The 18,646-nt window shown below is 36.9% G+C and overlaps 1 protein-coding gene and 1 long non-coding RNA gene across 2 annotated transcripts; both read left to right on the top strand.

Moving 5' to 3' along the window:
- The first annotated feature begins 9,420 nt into the window (after positions 1–9,420).
- LOC127531079 (serine/threonine-protein kinase pim-1-like) lies at positions 9,421–13,289 on the top strand. Its single transcript, XM_051939506.1, has 7 exons — positions 9,421–9,665; positions 9,754–9,848; positions 10,483–10,530; positions 10,610–10,825; positions 11,512–11,692; positions 12,202–12,372; positions 12,459–13,289. The coding sequence occupies exons 1-7, from the start codon at positions 9,443–9,445 to the stop codon at positions 12,548–12,550; spliced, it is 1,026 nt and encodes a 341-aa protein (XP_051795466.1). The 5' UTR covers positions 9,421–9,442; the 3' UTR covers positions 12,551–13,289.
- Positions 13,290–13,877: 588 nt separating this feature from the next.
- Positions 13,878–15,733, top strand: LOC127531092 (uncharacterized). Its single transcript, XR_007937987.1, has 2 exons — positions 13,878–14,412; positions 15,574–15,733. It is a non-coding gene; the product is annotated as an uncharacterized LOC127531092 (long non-coding RNA).
- Positions 15,734–18,646: the final 2,913 nt, after the last annotated feature.

The following is an 18,646-nucleotide window of genomic DNA, read 5'->3' as shown; positions in this document are numbered from 1 at the left end:
TGCCGTACTTGGATAATATTTTCAAAAATGAATGAAATCAGGAATTATTAGTATTAAAATATATTTGTATTGATATTTGAAATGTTTGAAAAATGAAGTATTGATATCATCAGTATTATATCTAATACACATTATGTTTACACACAATATGTACATTGTTGGGTTATTCCATCTAAAACAAGAAAAGCACTCAGAGAGCATAGTACTCCGCCAAGGCTGTTCAGTCGTATCATTTCCGATGGCTGAAATCTTGGAAAAATTCATGGCAGAAATCACAGCACTACAGAATGTAGCCATTGAATATAGATGTATCCACAAACAAAATTACCTTGCGCTGAGTACAGTCATGTTACGCATGTGTACGTTTTGTATGAATACCAAATCGATTCACTTACATATGTGGCGGGCAGCAGGAACTGATGGGACTCAGAAACACTCCCACAATTTAATCGGCTGTTCCTTATATCATTTCGGACTGCTAATCTTGCAATGGTGGATTTGCAGTAGGATCACAATCATGTGATCATCAGCAAGCAGCTGATGAAATGTATTGTCAAAATCTGTTGTCAAAATTACAGCGACGCCGTGCAGCTCTCTCATAATGATACAGACATCCGTAATACTTCCGTGAATGCAGACTGTATGCTGCATCACTGCCAAAATCTAATCACTTGGTCCTTGTGTCATTGCTTACCTTCCCTGAAATTTTCATCCAAATCTGTTGTTCTGTTTTTGAGTAATGTTGTGAAAAGACAGACAGACAAACCAGTGCCAGTCGTCACAAAACTCCTAGTCCTTGGTGGACTACAATGACATCGTGACTTGCCTTTTAAATCGTAAACTATGTTTATTTGAAATGATATTTGAAATAATAGACTTACAAATAAGATACAATTTTTTTCTTTACATTTTCTAGTCCATCCACCTTCAGCAGCACTTTCGCAGTTTGAAAATTTGAGGTTATGTTTGAACCACAATATTTCAAGAACTGTTAAAGATAAAATCCTGAAATCTTAACTGGTATTTCACATGATGTCCTTGATTCAGAATGTGCAATATTGGACAAATACATCAAAAAATCTCTGAATATGGATGAGTTTAAATATTTTTTAAAAATTAATTGAAATTATCATGAAAAGTAGCATTTTGAGCACAAATTAACAAAAATATCTATAATACAGAAGCCAACTAGTGTTTCTGAATCAGTTGTGTGTAACAATAATACAAAGCAAAATGTATGGAATATTTTTGAATATGAAATACTTGGTCTCGAAAACAAACAAATATTTTTATAGTCATAACTGATCAAGCACCTATAACAAGTTGGAACACAAAAAGAAAGATATTGCTAAATGGTCTGATCCAAGTAGGACTGGCTACTGGAGTTTCACAGTGGTTCACAAAATATATATTGTACATATATATGAGATGGGATTACCCAATAGAAATAATTTAGCACCAACAAATATCTGTTTGACACGCCATCACAGGAACAACAAGCAGTTCAGTAACAGACTCTTTCCAACTCCCTGCAGAAAACAGAGAAAAAAAGCCCCACACTAAGTAAAGTTAAAGATGATGGATTTTTTTGCTCAAATTATCAATAGATATTGCATTAATATTGTTAAATCAATGAATTCTTGTGTAAATCTGACATAAGAGGATGACTAAATAAATGAAATAATCAGTCTTTATAATTCATGCAGTTGTAACATTCAGTAGACATTCAGGTGTACAATGACACACTTTAGGGACTTTCATAATTTCCAGATACATCAATCAGTCTCTTGTTGTCAACAAATATGTTCCTTCTAAAGAAAACTGCATTCCACACCCTGACCTTGGAATAATAACACAAAATTCATTGGCAAACACAGCCATCATGAGGTATTCAATCATCACATTCAAAAGAAGTTGTTTGAAGAATGTAAATGTTAACGACTGGAGGATTTCTAACAAAGAACCTCTCTGTCATTTAACATGTTTTAGATTTTTAAAGATGTTTTGCTTTTCATCTGCCAAGCTTTTATAAATCTGAACTGAAGAACATCCAACTCACCTTGAATTCTAATTTTTAGATATGCAATGGGAAGATGACTGAGACTCGCCACACTTAAAATGTCAGTGCTTTGTAGAGAAAGGACCTAACGTATTGCAGCTAAATAAAAATAATAATAAAAAACACTTACATATGCACAACAAATAAACGGTGCTAAAGTGGATAAGAACCTTTTTTTCCCTTTTTGGAGCACATTCATGTTAAGTACTTAATTCTATTCGCCTTGTTACTGTGCATTCAGTAGTCAAAGTGTATACTGCCACATGCAGTGTTCCTGTACAATTCTTCCTTTGTATCCAATCTGAATGACTTTTTTTAGTAAGGCAATATAAGGTATGAAAATAAGTCTGTAGCTGAAGATGCTCTGTCTAAACTACTTCTAAATATTACCTATAGTATCCTGCATATGTTGCATTTTACTAATTTTAATTCATTTATACACAGTTTATCACAAAAGCATCCTATTCTATGGGATTATCAAATGTCTGTAGCACTGCAACCCCTTGAGAAACCATACATTTCCAAACATTCAATTTTTCATGAGCTACAAGAACCATCCTTGTTTTTTTTATGTCAATACAATCTCAAGCTATTTTGAAAGAGCATTGGATCTGACTGAGAACTCATTATGTGCGCCCGAACAGTAGTGACTTATCAATTACAAGGTAGCCTCACCAAAAACCATGTCGGACTTTACTGTCTATTTTACTCAAAATGCCACCATAAGTTACAAATTTACTATCATGCTGCATCAAAGTACTCTTGAAACTAGTAGTTGAGAAGATAAACTCTTTAGGAAAATGTTAACTGAGGTAACAAATCAAGTCAGAAGTGTGGCCATTTTCTCATAGACTTCTACACAATGGGACTTCATTTTGTAACCAGAGGAGTCGCCTCCTGCTGGACATCAGAAACAATGCAGATATAAGGCACTTCGACATTGACTTCACTTTTCAGAGATGGGCGTTACATACATCATTTATATAAAGTCGATTGTCTAGAGGTATAAAATTCACAATTTGCTCTAATTTCAGTTGTTTTAATGAAAATACATTTTGCAGGTTTTTGGTTGTAAACCTTACTTTGTCCTCCAGTGCTGCTGTGAGGAACCTTAATTTATGACCAGGACATGTCTTTTAACTCGCACATGAAACAAGTCTGTTGAACTTAAAGAGAAACAAATTAACTTTTCTTATTAGAAGTAGGAGAACATTCTCAATTTGTAAAGAACACTGAAACTTTCAGTTAATCATACACATACTAATCCATCCAAATTTGGAGATACACAGTCTTCACTGGACAGATAGTGTGTGAAATATCGTTGTCCAAAAAAGGAACTAAAGCCTTCAGGCAGATGTAGCAGAGTAAAAAGTACAATGTTTGTCATGTTTATAATGTAGTCAAGTAGAAGATGCAGTAGACGGAAACATTCCAGTAAAGTGATCTGTGCTTTCCACCACTGACTGAACTAAACTCCTCTGACAGGAGCTTCTCTCTATCAGCCACCAGATTTTCAGGCCATTTTTCTGATCATACTAACTTGAGTTACTGTGATATATGCTGATGTAACCTGGTAGTTTTATTAGAGTCTGCCTGTAATCAAAAACTGACCGTCAAATAAATTCAGTACAGTTCAAAAACATTTTGACATTTATTAATAAATAACTTATATATAACTGTATATCTTAAAATAAAGTGCAGAACTTAAAAAAGCATGACTGAACAACCTGAATCAACTTCTATACATCTTTTACAATACCATCTTTAACAATACAATGCCCGAGCGCCCTCTATTGGCCAGCCGCCACTGCTGCTAAATCATCTTTACATTGTTTCAGGTTATATTGAAAGCTTTGTATTTTGGTTGTTTTTTTCTTCTCTCTCTTAAGAACTGACCAAGAACATGCGCACCAATCAGCCATAACAATAAAATCACCTGCCACTTTTCAAATTTTGGGATTGGTGGTTCACCATGTCAATAATATGTTTCATTGCAGCAATGCACCAAAAGTAAAACCTGTCAGGCTGCCAACATTTACAACTGTCACAGACGACAAGTTTCAAAAGAAAGTCTGAAAATGTCACAGAAAATTATTCCCAACTTCAGGAATAGCCTGACAGGGGAAAGGCTGCAACTGGTTGGCAAGAAACATTAATGTGTGTTAAGCTTCCGTCAATTTTCGCCTGAAATTTCTACTGAAGATGTACAGAAAGTAAACTGAATGCTGTTCTTGAACTGTTTGGAGTATATGCATGGTTGGGGTCTCCTTTGAAAGCTGACAACCTGAATTTTCACCCAGTGCAGTCAGAATTACTCTAGGTGCTACTGGCACAGAATATCTTATGTTGGAACACACTGAATTAGGATGACTTTTATTCTCGCCTAAATTTTTTCCCTAATAAAACACCTGAAAATAAGTGTGGCAGCACTGTGACAGCTTGAAAACACAAAAAGGCAACAGCCTGGGGTCTTACATAGTTTAGGTCAAAATTTCAGAGAAATACTACAAGAAATGAGTGTTTCACACATGTATTTGTAGAGCTATGGCCAGGCGCTGTCAATTTTGGACACCCTTTGTACATCCTCTGCACACCCTGGGCAAAAATGATATATGTTCGTTTTATAGCCCGTTTTCACATTATTGTCACTCCAAAAACTCATAAAGAACTCAAAAAAGGCACTTCAGAGCAGCTCCAGTGTGGATCAGACACAGAGACTGGAAGGGACAGACAGAGAGGCTCCTGCTGCAGCCGCAGCCAAGCTGTGAAATGTCACACAACACGGCTGGCAGAGGCTATATTTACATTCTGCTATTCAGCAGGCTCATTGGCTATTAGCCCAGTCAGTCAAACGTTTCCTCCGACGTGATTTGCTCAGAATTTACTGACGAAATGAGGTAGGTCCAGATCGGTCAGTCTCGGCTACGGTTGGCCGTTTAGGGCTCGTAGGCAGGCCAGAGTCACTTGATTGGTTGAAACGCGGTGTAAACATAAAGGAAAGACTTCAGTCGCCATTTTGAGTCCAAGACCGCATGGATCTCTGTATACTGAATAAAAATGTGGGCATAAGTACGGTACAGTGAATATGAAACTCGCAGCACTGCGAGCTGAGCTATTTGTGGATTATTTACTTATTTCAAGACATGTTTTGGATAAAATATTATACTTGCTAGTATTGTCTGGATGTCGAAGCTTGGATTTTGTGGATTATTTTCATCTTTGACCAGTAAAAGAGCGTCCAAAGGTGAGTTCTGCCCTTTAAATGTTTTGTTGTTTGTTGGAGAAATGTGTTTATATTACCCGCTGTGGTAATCACATCTGAAAGTGGTTTATACCGGCTGATTCATGAGAATCTAAGCTTTACATGGGTGTATGTTTCTATAATCGTGTTTGCAGCTTCGGACATTCTTTCGGGCATTCTTTAAATTCTTATGCAAGTCTCAAGTGTCCCGCGGGCGGGACACTGAAGCTTAACGGTTCGTATTTCATGTTTCATGTATGAGAGAAAAAGCCATACTATACTGACTTCTCTGGTAAAATAGTGGCTGATTATTCAGTTAGATGTTCAGTATACAGCATGGTGCGATATCACTGGACAGGGACATTGTGTAACATCAACCTCTGTGTCGCCCAAGAAAGAGCTCTTGGGCACATAGAAGAGCCCAAGAGCTCTTTCTTGGGCGACAGAATGAGCTTTATTTGACTTTAGAGTTTATTGTATTTTAGAGTACAAATATTTTGAAAGTAAAATGCATTTTTTAAACAGTCCGTTGTGATGGCAGTGAGTAGAACTCCTAGCAACTGTTGCCACATTCCATATTCTGAACAAAAACCTTAAATATCTTGAGAATGCCAGTTTAGCACACAAACCTTGGAGATATTCAAGAAGCAGGTGAAGATTTCAAGTGTGAAACTTTGGCGAACACTATGAGCAAAGACTACGACAGAAAAATGAAGCCTCCTCAGCCACTGGGGGAAAATCCAGGTAAGACACACGTTCAGGCAATGAGCTGCAACTCGGCTCCAAATATTAAACTCCAGACTGACTTGTCAGATTTAAGACTTTCACAGCACTGTCATGTTAACATTTGGTCAGTTTGTTGTTAATTTTGCTTTTATTCATGGTGGTTTTAGTTCAATTTTGGACATTTTGTTCTTGATTTGAATCTTTTTGTGTTGTTTTTTTGTTTACAAAAAGATAGTTTTTGTTCAATTTGGATTATTTTCTGTCTCATTTTGCATGCGTTCATGATTTTTCTGTTCCAATTTTGCTGTTTTGGTCATTTTCTACCTTTTGTATCGTGTTGTTTGTTCCACTTTGGTCATTTTATGTCTCGTTTTGTTCATTTTGTGTCCTGTGTTGATCAATTTATGCTTCTTTGAGGCCATTTGTGTCTCATTTCAGTCATTTTGTGTCTCCTTGTAGTAATTTTCAGGTTCATATTGTTCATTTTGTGTCTTCTTTTTTGTCATGTTGCATCTCTTTATGGATGGTTTTGTTTAATCTTGACAATTTTGTGTCCGATATTTTCCACTTCTGTCTCATTCTGTGTTCTTTATTGTTGCTTTGCTCTGCTGTCCTTTATGTTGGTCATTTTCTTTGTGGTCACTTGGTGTTCCAGTTTGTTCATTTTCTAGCTCATTTTGGCATTGAAGGGTTTTTTGGGTTATATTTAGGTTGTTTTCTGTCTCAAATTGGTGATTTTGTGTCTCATCTTGGTCATTTTCTGTCTCTTTGGTTGTTTTGGATCTCATTTTGGTCACTTTCAGTCTCAATTGAGTAACTTTATGTCTCATATTAGTCATTTTCTGTCTCATTTTGTGTCACATATTGGTAATTTTCTGTCTGATATTGGCCACTTCTGTCTCATTTTGTATTCCAATCTGGTAATTTTTTGGCTCATTTTGGTAAATTTTCTGGCTCATTGGTCATTTAGAGAATAATTTTGGTGATTTTCTGGCTCATATTGGTGATTTAGTGTCTCATTTTGATCATTTTATAGATGATATTAAATTCAACTTTAGAGTACAAATATTTTGAAAGTAAAATGCATTTTTTAATGTGATGGCAGTGAGTAGAACTCCTAGCAACTGTTGCCACATTCCATATTTTGAACAAGAACTTTTAAAGAAAGTTTAACACACAAAGCGTGGAGATACTCAAGAGACAGGTGAAGATTTTAAGAGTGAAACTTTGGAGAACATCATGAGCAAAGACTCAGATAGGAAAATGAAGCCTCCTCAGGGTAAGAGAAGTCCAGGCAACAAACTCCCCAGATAGCAAACTATGGGTGAATCAATGTTGAATCTATGTTGAGACCTAACGTCGAAATTATACAGAAAGCGCAAGGTTGATAAAATGTTGAGTCAACGTTTGCTTTTCAACCATAAATCACACTTTACCCAGATAGCAAAAGATGTTAAATCAATGTTGAATTAGGGTTAAGAAGGCTGAATTGTGGTTACGGTTGAAGATTGATGGTTGGATCAACGTTGATTCAACAACATTTTGTCAACATTGAAGTTTGTGTTTTAAAGATACCATTGAATCTACATTGTATTTTGGTTTAATTAAAATGTTTGACAGGTCAATGTTTAATTAATGTTGAATCTATGTTTGCAAACATGTAATCTATGTAAGCAAACGTTGACTCAACATTTTATCAACCTTGCGCTTTCTGTATAATTTCGACGCTAGGTGTCAACATAGATTCAACATTGATTCACCCATAGTTTGCTATCTGGGTCAGCTCCAGATATCACATTACAGACTGACTTCTTTGATTTAAGACTTTCACATAACTCTCACACCAACTTTTGGTCAGTTTGTTGTTAATTTCAGTCATTTTGCAGTTATTTATGATGGTTTTAGTTCAATTTAGTTCATTTTGTGTCTTAATTTTGGTTATTTTGGATATTTTTTAAAATGTTTTGGTTCCATTTTGCTCACTTAAATGTTGTTTTTACTCAATTTAGATTATTTTGTCTTATTTTGAATCCATGTATGACTTTTCTGTTCCATTTTTTGCCATTTTGTCTCAGTTTTGTAATTTTCTGCCTCATTTCAATCGTCTTGTAAGCCATCATGGGCTTTTCGTCTGATCTTCATTATTTTCTGTTTTCTTTTTTGCATATTTCTATAGATTTGTCAAATTGTTTAAATTTTGTAGCATATTTTTTTTTCAATTTGGGGCTAAATTTAGGCCATTTTTGTGGCACCTTTTTGCATCCCTTTGTGTATTTTTTGCTCCAATTTGGTAAATTTTTCAGCACATTTTGGGCACACTATGTCTCTTTTCGACATTTGGTAAATTTGATGTTTTTTCTTCCATTTTGGCTATTTTGCATCTCTGTCAGCTTTTTGGGAGCATTTTATTTCTCATTTTGGTTCTTTTTTGTGTCTTAAAAATTGTTCAGTTTTGAAGATTTCCTTGCTCATTTTGATCTTTAAATGTGTCATGATGATTTTGAGTTATTTATGCCTTATTTGATGACTATGGGTCCCATTCTGGTTATTTTATTTTTTATTTTTTGTTCCGTTCTGGTCACTTTGTGTCCCATTTGAACTGTTTACTTACATTGCTGGATCATTCCGTAGACTGTCTTTTTCTCACCACTTGTTATTGTGTACAGAGCAGCACAACTGAATGTAGTTTTCATGTTTTCAGCTCTGACAGTGTGACATTTAATCATTTTATGCATCATTCTAATCATTTTGTGGCTAATTCTGCTCATACTGTGTCTTATTTGGATTATTTTGCACGTCTTTAAGGTTGTTATTGACTCGTTTTGTGTCTCACTTCAGTAATTTTCCATCTATTATGTTGTTTAGTTTTTGTTTGGATGGTTTTGTTTCATTTATTGGCTTCCTGACTCATTCTACATCGGTTTATCTCATATTGTTGCTCATTTTGAGCAATTTATGTCTCATTATGCAAATTTTCTCCCTCTTTCAAAAGTCTTTTGTCCCATTTTAGTCATCCTGCTGCTCTTGATTTACTTTTTTGTCCTACTTTGATAATTTTGTTGTTTATTTTGATCATTTTGTGTCTGTTTGGTCAATTTCTGTCTTTTCATGTTGTTTTTGGTTCCATTTTGATAATTTTGCATCTGTTTAAGTTTTTCCTGTTCCATTTTACTCACTTGAATCATTTATGCCTCTTTGTTTGTTTGTTTGTTTTATGTTTCATGTAAATAGAGTCACCAAACAAGAATGAAAGGGAGCAGAAAGAAGACAAGTCTTATTATGTCTCCCCCTTTATCCCCAGAAATCAATTACAAAAAGTGAACTTAGAAACAATAACAAAGAAAAAAAACATAAAAATATATATGTGATTATTTATGCGATTGTTATTGTCTCATTTGGGTGATTTTGTGCGTCATATGGTTGGTTTTGTGTTTTCACACTTGTTGTCTCACTCAGTCATCAAACCCTGCTCTTGTCCTTTAACTTTGTCCTGCGCAGAGACCAGTAGCGACCCTCTAGAGGGCTGCAGTCAGCGAGGAGACAAGAGGAAGGCCTCTGATGCTGCTGAAGCTCCATCCAAAAAGAGGAGGCTTGAACCGGCGCAGGACAGAACTAAGCTGTCAGAAGAGGAGCAGAGAGGTTAGCAGAAAGAGATGTGCTGGAAAAATGAGGAAGTGTCATTTATGTCCCTCACAGTTGCAGTAAAACTAAATCTGTGTCTGTTCAGAACAATTCCATGGAAAATACGAGCAGCAACATAAGCTCGGAGTTGGAGGTTGTGGGTCCGTGTTCGCTGGGCGCCGCAAATCGGATGATTTGCCGGTAAGATGAAGAAACACTTGTTATGTGATTGATGCAACCCGGTCTCACGAGGATTCGTGAAACTGTCACGTAAATTTTTGTTTGGGTTTCGTGCGTACCAACACGATTTCGTCATGTTTTTCGTGTCGCTCACAATGAAATGTTTTTCTCACCCGCTGTGGTAATCGCATCTGAAAGTGGTTTATACCGGCGGATTCATGACAATCTAAGCTTTCCATCGGCGTATAGTGTTTGTATAATCGCGTTTGCAGCCTTCGGACATTATTTAAATTCCTATGCAAATTAGTAAGTGTACCACCGGGTTATGGTTAGGGTTATGGACGATGTAATGCAAAATATAGCGTTGGATTCGCAACGCTTTTACATTAAAAATATAATATACACATTAGTTTGAAATACGTTCTGAGTGGCACGAAAACTCCCCCGCTTAAAATACATTGGTGTGAATTTCGTTGCGAGCGACACGAAAAACATGACGAAATCGTGTTGGTGCGCACGAAACCCAAACAAAAATTTACGGGACAGTTTCACGAATCCTCGCGAGATCGGGCTGGATTGATGACAGCTTTTTCCTGTATGAGGCTGAAACATCTCGATTCATAAAATCCTAACCAAAGCTGTTTGTGTGTCGCAGGTGGCGATAAAACACATCCCAAAAGACAACGTGCCGTGCAAACACGTGGTGAGTGTTCAGCCCTGAAGGTGTCACGTTCTCCTGTGGAGCTTCAGTCCTTCATCCTACTTTGTGTTTCCTGTTTCAGGACCACAACAGGGAGAAGCTCTCCATCGAAGTAGCTGCTATGCTGAGGATTCAGGCTGCTACAGCTGGATTGATGGGGACGTCAGCACCGATATCCCTGCTGGACTGGTACGACATGGGCCAAGAGCTGATCCTGGTTCTAGAGAGACCAGTTCCCTCAGAAGACCTCTTCGATTACGTGGTGGGCAATGGAGGCTTACTGGAGGAGGAGGCGAAGGTAGGCTGCTGGGAAGATCCTGGTTCTGAGGTTGAATCCATAGTGGGCAGCATCATCGATCAATAACTGATTACAGAAAACATTATTTATTAGGTTATGTAGTTAACAAAGGGAGGATGTTGTCAGTGCAACATTCAGAAAACCTTTTAACACTATTATTCCCTAATAGTGTCTGCAGAGAAGATTTTTCTATGTTTAGAGAGAACATTCATGGAGATGAAGAAACAAAAACATTACAAGAACTTTGCAGAACACTATCAAAGATTTTAGAATAAAAACCTTCTGTCTGACTTTAAAAACAGTCTGAGCATCATTCAGCTCAGTCTGAAGATGTGAATGTCTTCCGACATCCATTAACCACCACAGTAGTCTTTGTCATGGTGCCCGTTGCTCGCTATACTCCCACAATGCTCTCTGCTTGCAAACACTGAACTGCCTGTTAAACGGGAAGAGACTCCACCTACCTTCTTCTGCCACATTGGTCAACGTCATTTTCATGTTTTTTTAATCAAAAAATAATCTATTAACCGTTACTATTACCATTCCATTAATGAAGCAAAATTTTGGTGCTGCTTAGAAGTTACAAAAATTTGAAGGAAAACATCTTAATTTGGGTCCATCTTGTGTTGACTTGAAGAGTCTTTGCACTTCCTGTTTTATTTATCACTTTTCTCTGTCTGTCCCAGATCATTGTGAAACAGCTCGTGGATGCTGCCATTGACCTGGAGGACAAAGGCATCTTTCACCGGGACATTAAATGCGAAAACATTCTGATTGAGACCGGATCAGAAGTCCCGCGTGTTCGACTCATCGACTTCGGGCTGAGCTGTTTTGCAAAGAAGCGATCGTGCTATCGCAAATTTTATGGTGAGACGAGAAGACGTGTTACTAGACTTTTTGAAAATCCTCATTTACCTTCAACAATTTTATCATTTATTGGGAAACACCACCTGAAGCTGCAAAGATTTATTTCCCTCCTGTGATCTTTCCATTCTTTTTGCATGTAATCTTATTTTCTACCTCAAGTAATTTTGTAAGTAAGTTTGTCAGTCTCTTCTACTTTCGCCTCTGCCGTCTGTAATCTTTATCCGATTTTACAATATCACAGTCAGTTTTGTGCATCTTTTATCAGCTGTCTACATATCTAATGTCTCACTGATTATAGCGATGTTGATTAATGTGCTTTGACCCTGAAAGTTAAAACATGTTTCAAAGCAGCAAAAACATCAGTGACTCTCCTGGTAACATCTTTTTGGACTGCTCTGTATATCTACATACATACACATACAATGAACATGAACTTTTCTTCTAACTGGAACAAAGGAAAGAACCAGAAGAAAAGGCAACAAAAACCACATGTCCCTATTGTTCTGCAGGCACTCACGATCACGCCCCTCCAGAGTGGTACTGCCGCCGCACCTACCGGGCCGGACCCACCACGGTGTATCAGGTGGGGATTGTGCTTTTTGTGATGACCCACAGAGTTAACTTTGAGACCACCATGTACTTCGGAGAAAGGGTGCAGATCAGCGACAAAGTGTCCAAAGGTGAGAAAAACAAACCTGTGAGCAGACGTTCAGCTGCTCTTTGACGGGATGCAGCCGCCGCCTTCATCTTTCTTGTTTCTCTGCAGACTGCCGGGATTTCTTAGAGAAGTGCTTCACGCTGGTCCCTGAACATCGGCCCAAACTGAGGGAGCTCCTTCATCATCCATGGCTGAGATAAAAACACCACACTCACACTGCACCTCATCACAAACACGACACACCCTAACTATCGTCCCATGTCGGTCACGCCAAATGCATTTTGTCATCTTGTCAAAAGTGACAGAATTTACTGAATTGAAAAAAATTAAAATACAATAGGGTCATTCCATGCCAAATCACCCAGAATTAGAAAAAATCCCCAGGTCACCATCTCAGAAAATTCTGACAAAAATTACACTTGTAGGCATATCAGAGAAACTGAGAAATCCCAAATTTTAGCTACAAACCTCTAATACTTTGGAAGTTACAGCACATAGAAAATTAAGGGTTTTTATTGACGTTTTCTGCCACAGCATGATCAGCCATGTTGGAGGATCAATAACTTTTGTTTTTTCTATCTCAGAATTCTGATATTATACATCTAGGCCTAACTTTTCCTGTAGAATCCATTTTTGTCATCATCAAGGTCACATGTCTTTTAGTTACTGTGCCATCAAGCTCTCAAAATGGCCGTAAGCCTAATTTTTTCATTTTTTCATATATTTATGCATTTCGCAGAAATAGGGATTGGACTATAGAAAAGAAGCTTCTCATATCAAATGTTATGACTATTCAGCAATCAGAAATGCTTTCAGACTGAGAATAGTGTGAATGGAAACTGAGGAATACATTTTTCGAAAATTACATTTTTTGATTTTATACAAAAATGACCTCTATTCAATGCACTAAAATCTAATGAGGTCAGTTGTTCAGGATCTTAAAATATCTACCATAGTTTTATACCATGATAAGCTTTAAGTATGAGAAGTTTCAACTTTGGGATCAAAGTGCTTCATATTCTTGTAATTTTTTGAAGATTCACACAAGTGTAGCGCTTTTGGTCACATGTAAAAAATATGAAAAATCAGTAAAGCTTGCAATAGCTTAGTTTTATAGTTAAATATCAATATATTTGATCTACTCCAAGAGTTAGTGGTGAAAAAACAACCAACAACCATCAATACCTTCAAAAAAAAAACATGACTTTGCCACAAAAGTTTATTATCCACAACATGAAATAATATATATTATGCATACTCGCAAGGAAATAATGCTTCAACACATCATCCACATGTGTAATATACTGTTCAAAAGATACTTATGGCATGGCATTGTAGGCATACCGTAAATAAAATTGATTTAAGGTATGCCTACAATGCCATGCTTACTAGTAGCATTTAGGATGTAGTTTTTAAGTATCTTTTGAACATTACACATGTGGATGATGTGTTGAAACATTATTTCCTTGCGAGTATGAAACTTCTCACACTTAAAGCTTATCATGGTATAAAACTATGGTAGAGATTTTAATCTGCCATTTAAATAAAGGCTTTTTAAATCTTAATATTTTATAGAGAGTGCCTTGGAGTCTCCTCTTTTTGTTTCAAAGATTTTTCGAATCCCCTTCCAAAGAGCACCTCAAACTAACTCTGCCGAGTCCATGTCGCGCTCCTTTTCTTTGTCTTTTGTTGTTTTGAGAATGTTCCTACTTTGTAATCATCTAACATAGTCCGTGTTCTTGACATCTTCTGAATGTTGATGCTAAAGGAATCATATTGACTTTACAGGAACATTCCTGGAAATAGAAATATTTGTAAATGCTGTTTAAACATTAGACTAAAACATCTTTACAACCTGTAGCTAATGTTATCCAGAGTTGTGGGAACATTCTCCTGTGGAGCTTCAGTACTTTCACCTTGCATTCCTTGTGTTTCATTTTTCAGAATAGGAAGGTCCTTTCCATAGATGTGGCAGGAGGAGTATTCAAGCTGGTCCTGGTTCTGGAGAGACCGGTTCCCTCCGGAGGGCAGCGGAGGTTTGCTGGAGGAGGCGGAGGCCGAGGTAGGCTGTTTGGAGAATCCTGTTTCTGGGGTTTTAGTTCACACCAGAGAAGTACATTGTAAACTATTTATCAGCAATTTATCAAACCTTAGATCCTTGTGGATGTTTAAAGTATACATGGTACCATCAGCCTTTATTTACGCTATGCAGACGCACTTGTATCATATTAAGTCAAGTTTTACAGTATACGTCAAACTGCCATCGTCCCAAGTCTGCACGAACTCTAGTGGATTTAGAAAATTGCTACAATTACGTAGTCGTGTCTTTCCAAGGCCGCATTAACTCTCACAGACTTGGGGAGACAAGAGAGTTTCAGTCGGACCTTCATGTATTCATCGATGCAGAAAGAACAAGTTGTACCGTCGTCTTCCCAAGTCTGCATGAAGTCTTGTAGACTTTGGGAGGTGACGAAGTCTATGAATTCTTAAGTACTTGTCGATGATGAAGGTAAATGTCGTACCATCAATCTTCCTAAGTCAGTGCATATTCAGCAGACTTTGGAAGATGATGAAATTTATGTTTCTCAGACTCGCTTGCAGGAAGGTTTATGTTGTAACGCAGTCTTTCCATGTCTGTGTGGACTCTTGGATATGTATTGAGTACTGAAAAGTGTATCTCATGTAACCTTATAGACTCGACAATGCGGAAAGTATAAGTCGCGCCGTCATTGAAATTTACATCACTCAAGTCTGCATATTCTCTGGTAGACTTTGAAAGTTTCCAGAACATTCCAAACCGAACATACATGTCAATGTGTAACGTATACATCATATCTGCCAAAGTCTGCACAAGCTCTTGTGGACTTTGGAAAATGACCAAAGTTACATTTCAAGGACTCGTTTGTACTTTTAGATGCTGAAAGTCTAAAAGTCGTACTGTCATCTCCTTTCGTCTTTAAGAGTAACCATCATTTTCCAAAATGTATGTCTTATGTACTCACCAGTACAGGAAGTATAAGTTGTCTGTCATTGACATTGCCGTCACACAGGACTTCACATCCTCTCAAACGTAGAAGATATAAAACCAGTGTTACACTTTTCTCATCCACATGGATCCTTCAAAGACATACAGGAGTAGAATCAACATTTAACGCTGCTCTAATGCTGTTTTCTGTTTGACCAGAAGAACTCAAATTGTTTTTTTCTTCCTTCTCTCCTGCAGCCTCCAGCCAGCCGTCCGTGGAAAGGGGATCTCTCTTTGAATTGCCTTTCCCGAGGTTTCTTCCCATGAGGAAGTTTTTCCTCGTCTTCATAGAGAGCTTGGGCTGGATCCAGACCTCCTCAAAAATAAACCTTCATTATAATAAATGCAATCATTTATAGATTGTTTACTGGTCACATTTTCGGGTACATCCTGGTTAATGAGTTATTTACACAAAGCAGCAAATGTAAACACAAGTTTCAGCTTCAATTTGAATCACGGTTGGTTCTAAAGATGCAGAGAAACTAAAATGTTATCAAGACTTGTAAAAGACATCACCTACACATTTTAGAGGATGACGTACATTTTACATTTATTATAGAGCTGCTTTACAGATTAATATTTCAAAATAGAGCCAACAAACAGCAGGTGATCTAAAGTAAATACAAATGAAAACCAACCTCGGCTTTACCAGCTTCAAAATTAATATCAACACGTTAATGTTTACAAAAGTATAATCCAGTTCTATAAAATACACTCTGATGAGTTCATTAGTATAAAAGATTAAAAGTCCAGCCTACGGATGTAGCTCAACCTTTTAAGCTGCATTTATTTATGTTTCTGCTGTTTAATAATGTTGCACCAACTTCATGTTGTGAGTTTTTTAATATCTGATTTTAGTTGATTTAAAACTAAATTCAAGTTGAAGTAACTTCATGAACCTGGTTTTATAACTGAATTTTGCTTTGAGTTCAGGATTTCAGTTAAATTCCTCTACCTCCTAAACATTGGAGAAGCTTTTTTTTAAAACTTGTGTTATGATTAATTATGGTGATTAAGTACACCACCCTTTAAATAACATGTAAACATTTGTTAAAAAAAACATCTGAAAATTTTTTTTTTCAGAATTACGCCACCAGTCACTGAAAAAATTCAAAATTCCTGCAATTGTCGAGGAAAATCTATTTCCTTTAACTCACTGAACTTTGTTCGTTGAACATAATTTTCTAAGAAGTTGTCTGAAGTCAAAAGCAGTCATGCAAACTGTTGTCAGGTTTTTGATGAGTCCAAACATTATGTTTTTAAGTCTCCATTAATTCTTAAACAGATCCTTCAGCACAACAAATTCTTCCATTTAGTAGTACTATATATTTTACATCATTTTGAAAACAGAACTTTTAGAGTTTTTTTCTCCATTACTACTTTAACTTAGGTAAAATATCCTAAAGCTAAACTTTATTTTAGCGAAAATGCTAAAACCTGCTGTTCAAACGTGGTTTTCATGCCTCCATACTTCATTTTTCTTTGTTGTTCCTACACTGTGTTTTTATTTCATCCTATACTAAGAATGGTCTAAAATTCCAGTAATTCCTTAAGTTTCCCTGAAAAATTTTGTTTTAAACCAACCGCCCTCCACCCCCCACATTTGGCAAGATAATTCTTGTAAAATTTTCAAAAAAATGAATAAAAATGTTCCAGAAAAATTCTAAAAAATATATAAAGTGATTACATAGATATCAGATCAAAATCCAGTGAAATTCGTTGGATTTTGGTTGATTTTTTTGTGAATTTTCTTAAACATTTTTAACATTTCTTTTTTTTCCACCAAAAAATGTTCAAAGATTTCCAAAAATGTTGAAAATGTGGACATCAGAAGTTTCACTGCGAATTTGTTTTTCTTCCTGCATTTTCAAACTTTTAAACTGGTCAATTTTGACCTGCAGGACGACACAAGTTAAACTTATTTTGAGTTTTCTTGTAAAATTCAACTGAAAACAAGATCATTTCAAGATTGTTTGACTTAACAAGATTAAGTTGCATTGTCTAAAACAAGTCCCTCTATCTTGCTGAAATGTCACTTGTTAAATTAATTCACCTTAAATCAAGTGAGCTGAGACATTTTGACTAAAAATAAGACAAATAGACTTGGTAAGATTTTGAGTTTTTGCAGTGAATGAGACAGACATCCTTTTGTGTAAGTATCCTCTTTTAAATTGTTCTAAATATTCTGACTTCATCAACAGTAACAAAAGCTAACATTTACTGAAAATAGCAGAAAATAATAGAAAATAAAAAATGCAAATAACTTGCGTGTGACTGAGGGTGGGGAGAGTCGGGGGTGGGGGGGATTTCATGACCCAGGAGTTGACCAGTAGCAACAGATCTATCAACCAATCATGACACAGTTTTTTTTGTTTTGTTGCCATGTCTCGTTTCATCCAATGGGTGTCCTGAGTGACGCTAGTCAGGCAGGCCAGATGCTAATTAGTTTTTGTCTGCCATGCCCTAGATATGAAATCTCATTCCCCCCTTCAACCCCACAAACAGGGTCCATTTTCAGCAATTTATGGCACAGGCAAACCTGGAGTTCACAGCTTGTGAATTGCCAATAACTGCCGGGAACTTGGCAGCAGGGGCGGATCCAGATTAATTTTAGTGGTGGGGACCCCCGGGGGGTACAACAGATATTTTGGGGGGGACCACTGAAAGGTTGTAAGAAAAAATGAAAGTTGCAACCGACCTCTCTTTTTTACAAAGTATTTTTCATGGGGGTTGTTTTTGGCTATTTGGTCTATTAACATTCAAATTATGATGGACTTGTTTCCTTGTTTATGTGAATTAAAACATCATTAGCTGCAGCATCTGCCTGTTATGTAAAACTAGTAAGCTCAACGACAGTATCCTGAGGGCAATTAAGTGACAAATATTGTGTAAGACCAGCACAATATACAACCCTGTCAATTTACGCTTCTTAGAATGTTTACTGACAATGATCACACCTAAAATAAGAAATCATATTCTGTACTTATAGCAACTTGTTCACAGCTGTATACCATAAACATCATAGGGTTCTAGTTGTATTAGGTTCATTTTGTCGTTATATACTATGCGAAACTGTTACTTATTTAAACCGACAATTCAGAAAATTTTGTTACCTTGCTGACGTGTGTGCGAGAGGATGTAGGCCCCCTCGTCCCGCACCATGAACCGGGACGAGGGGGCCTACATCCTCTCGCACACCTGGGACACCATCCTCCGGAGACCACCGGACAGCGGGAGGCGTGGTCAGTTTGACAGATTCTGACAGATCTGT

The sequence above is a fragment of the Acanthochromis polyacanthus genome, chromosome 19, assembly GCF_021347895.1.
Source record: "Acanthochromis polyacanthus isolate Apoly-LR-REF ecotype Palm Island chromosome 19, KAUST_Apoly_ChrSc, whole genome shotgun sequence".
In the NCBI taxonomy this organism is placed as follows: domain Eukaryota; kingdom Metazoa; phylum Chordata; class Actinopteri; family Pomacentridae; genus Acanthochromis; species Acanthochromis polyacanthus.
This window is presented reverse-complemented; position numbering and strand designations above follow the sequence as displayed.

What these genes read in the sequence shown, in the direction of transcription:
- LOC127531079 (XM_051939506.1), top strand. Translation starts at nt 9,443, where the DNA reads ATGGTTGGTTTTGTGTTTTCACACTTGTTGTCTCACTCAGTCATCAAA. An exon ending in GCAAATCGGATGATTTGCCG is followed by an intron (nt 9,849 to 10,482) that starts GTAAGATGAAGA and finishes TGTGTGTCGCAG; the next exon opens with GTGGCGATAAAACACATCCC. An exon ending in CAGCGACAAAGTGTCCAAAG is followed by an intron (nt 12,373 to 12,458) that starts GTGAGAAAAACA and finishes GTTTCTCTGCAG; the next exon opens with ACTGCCGGGATTTCTTAGAG.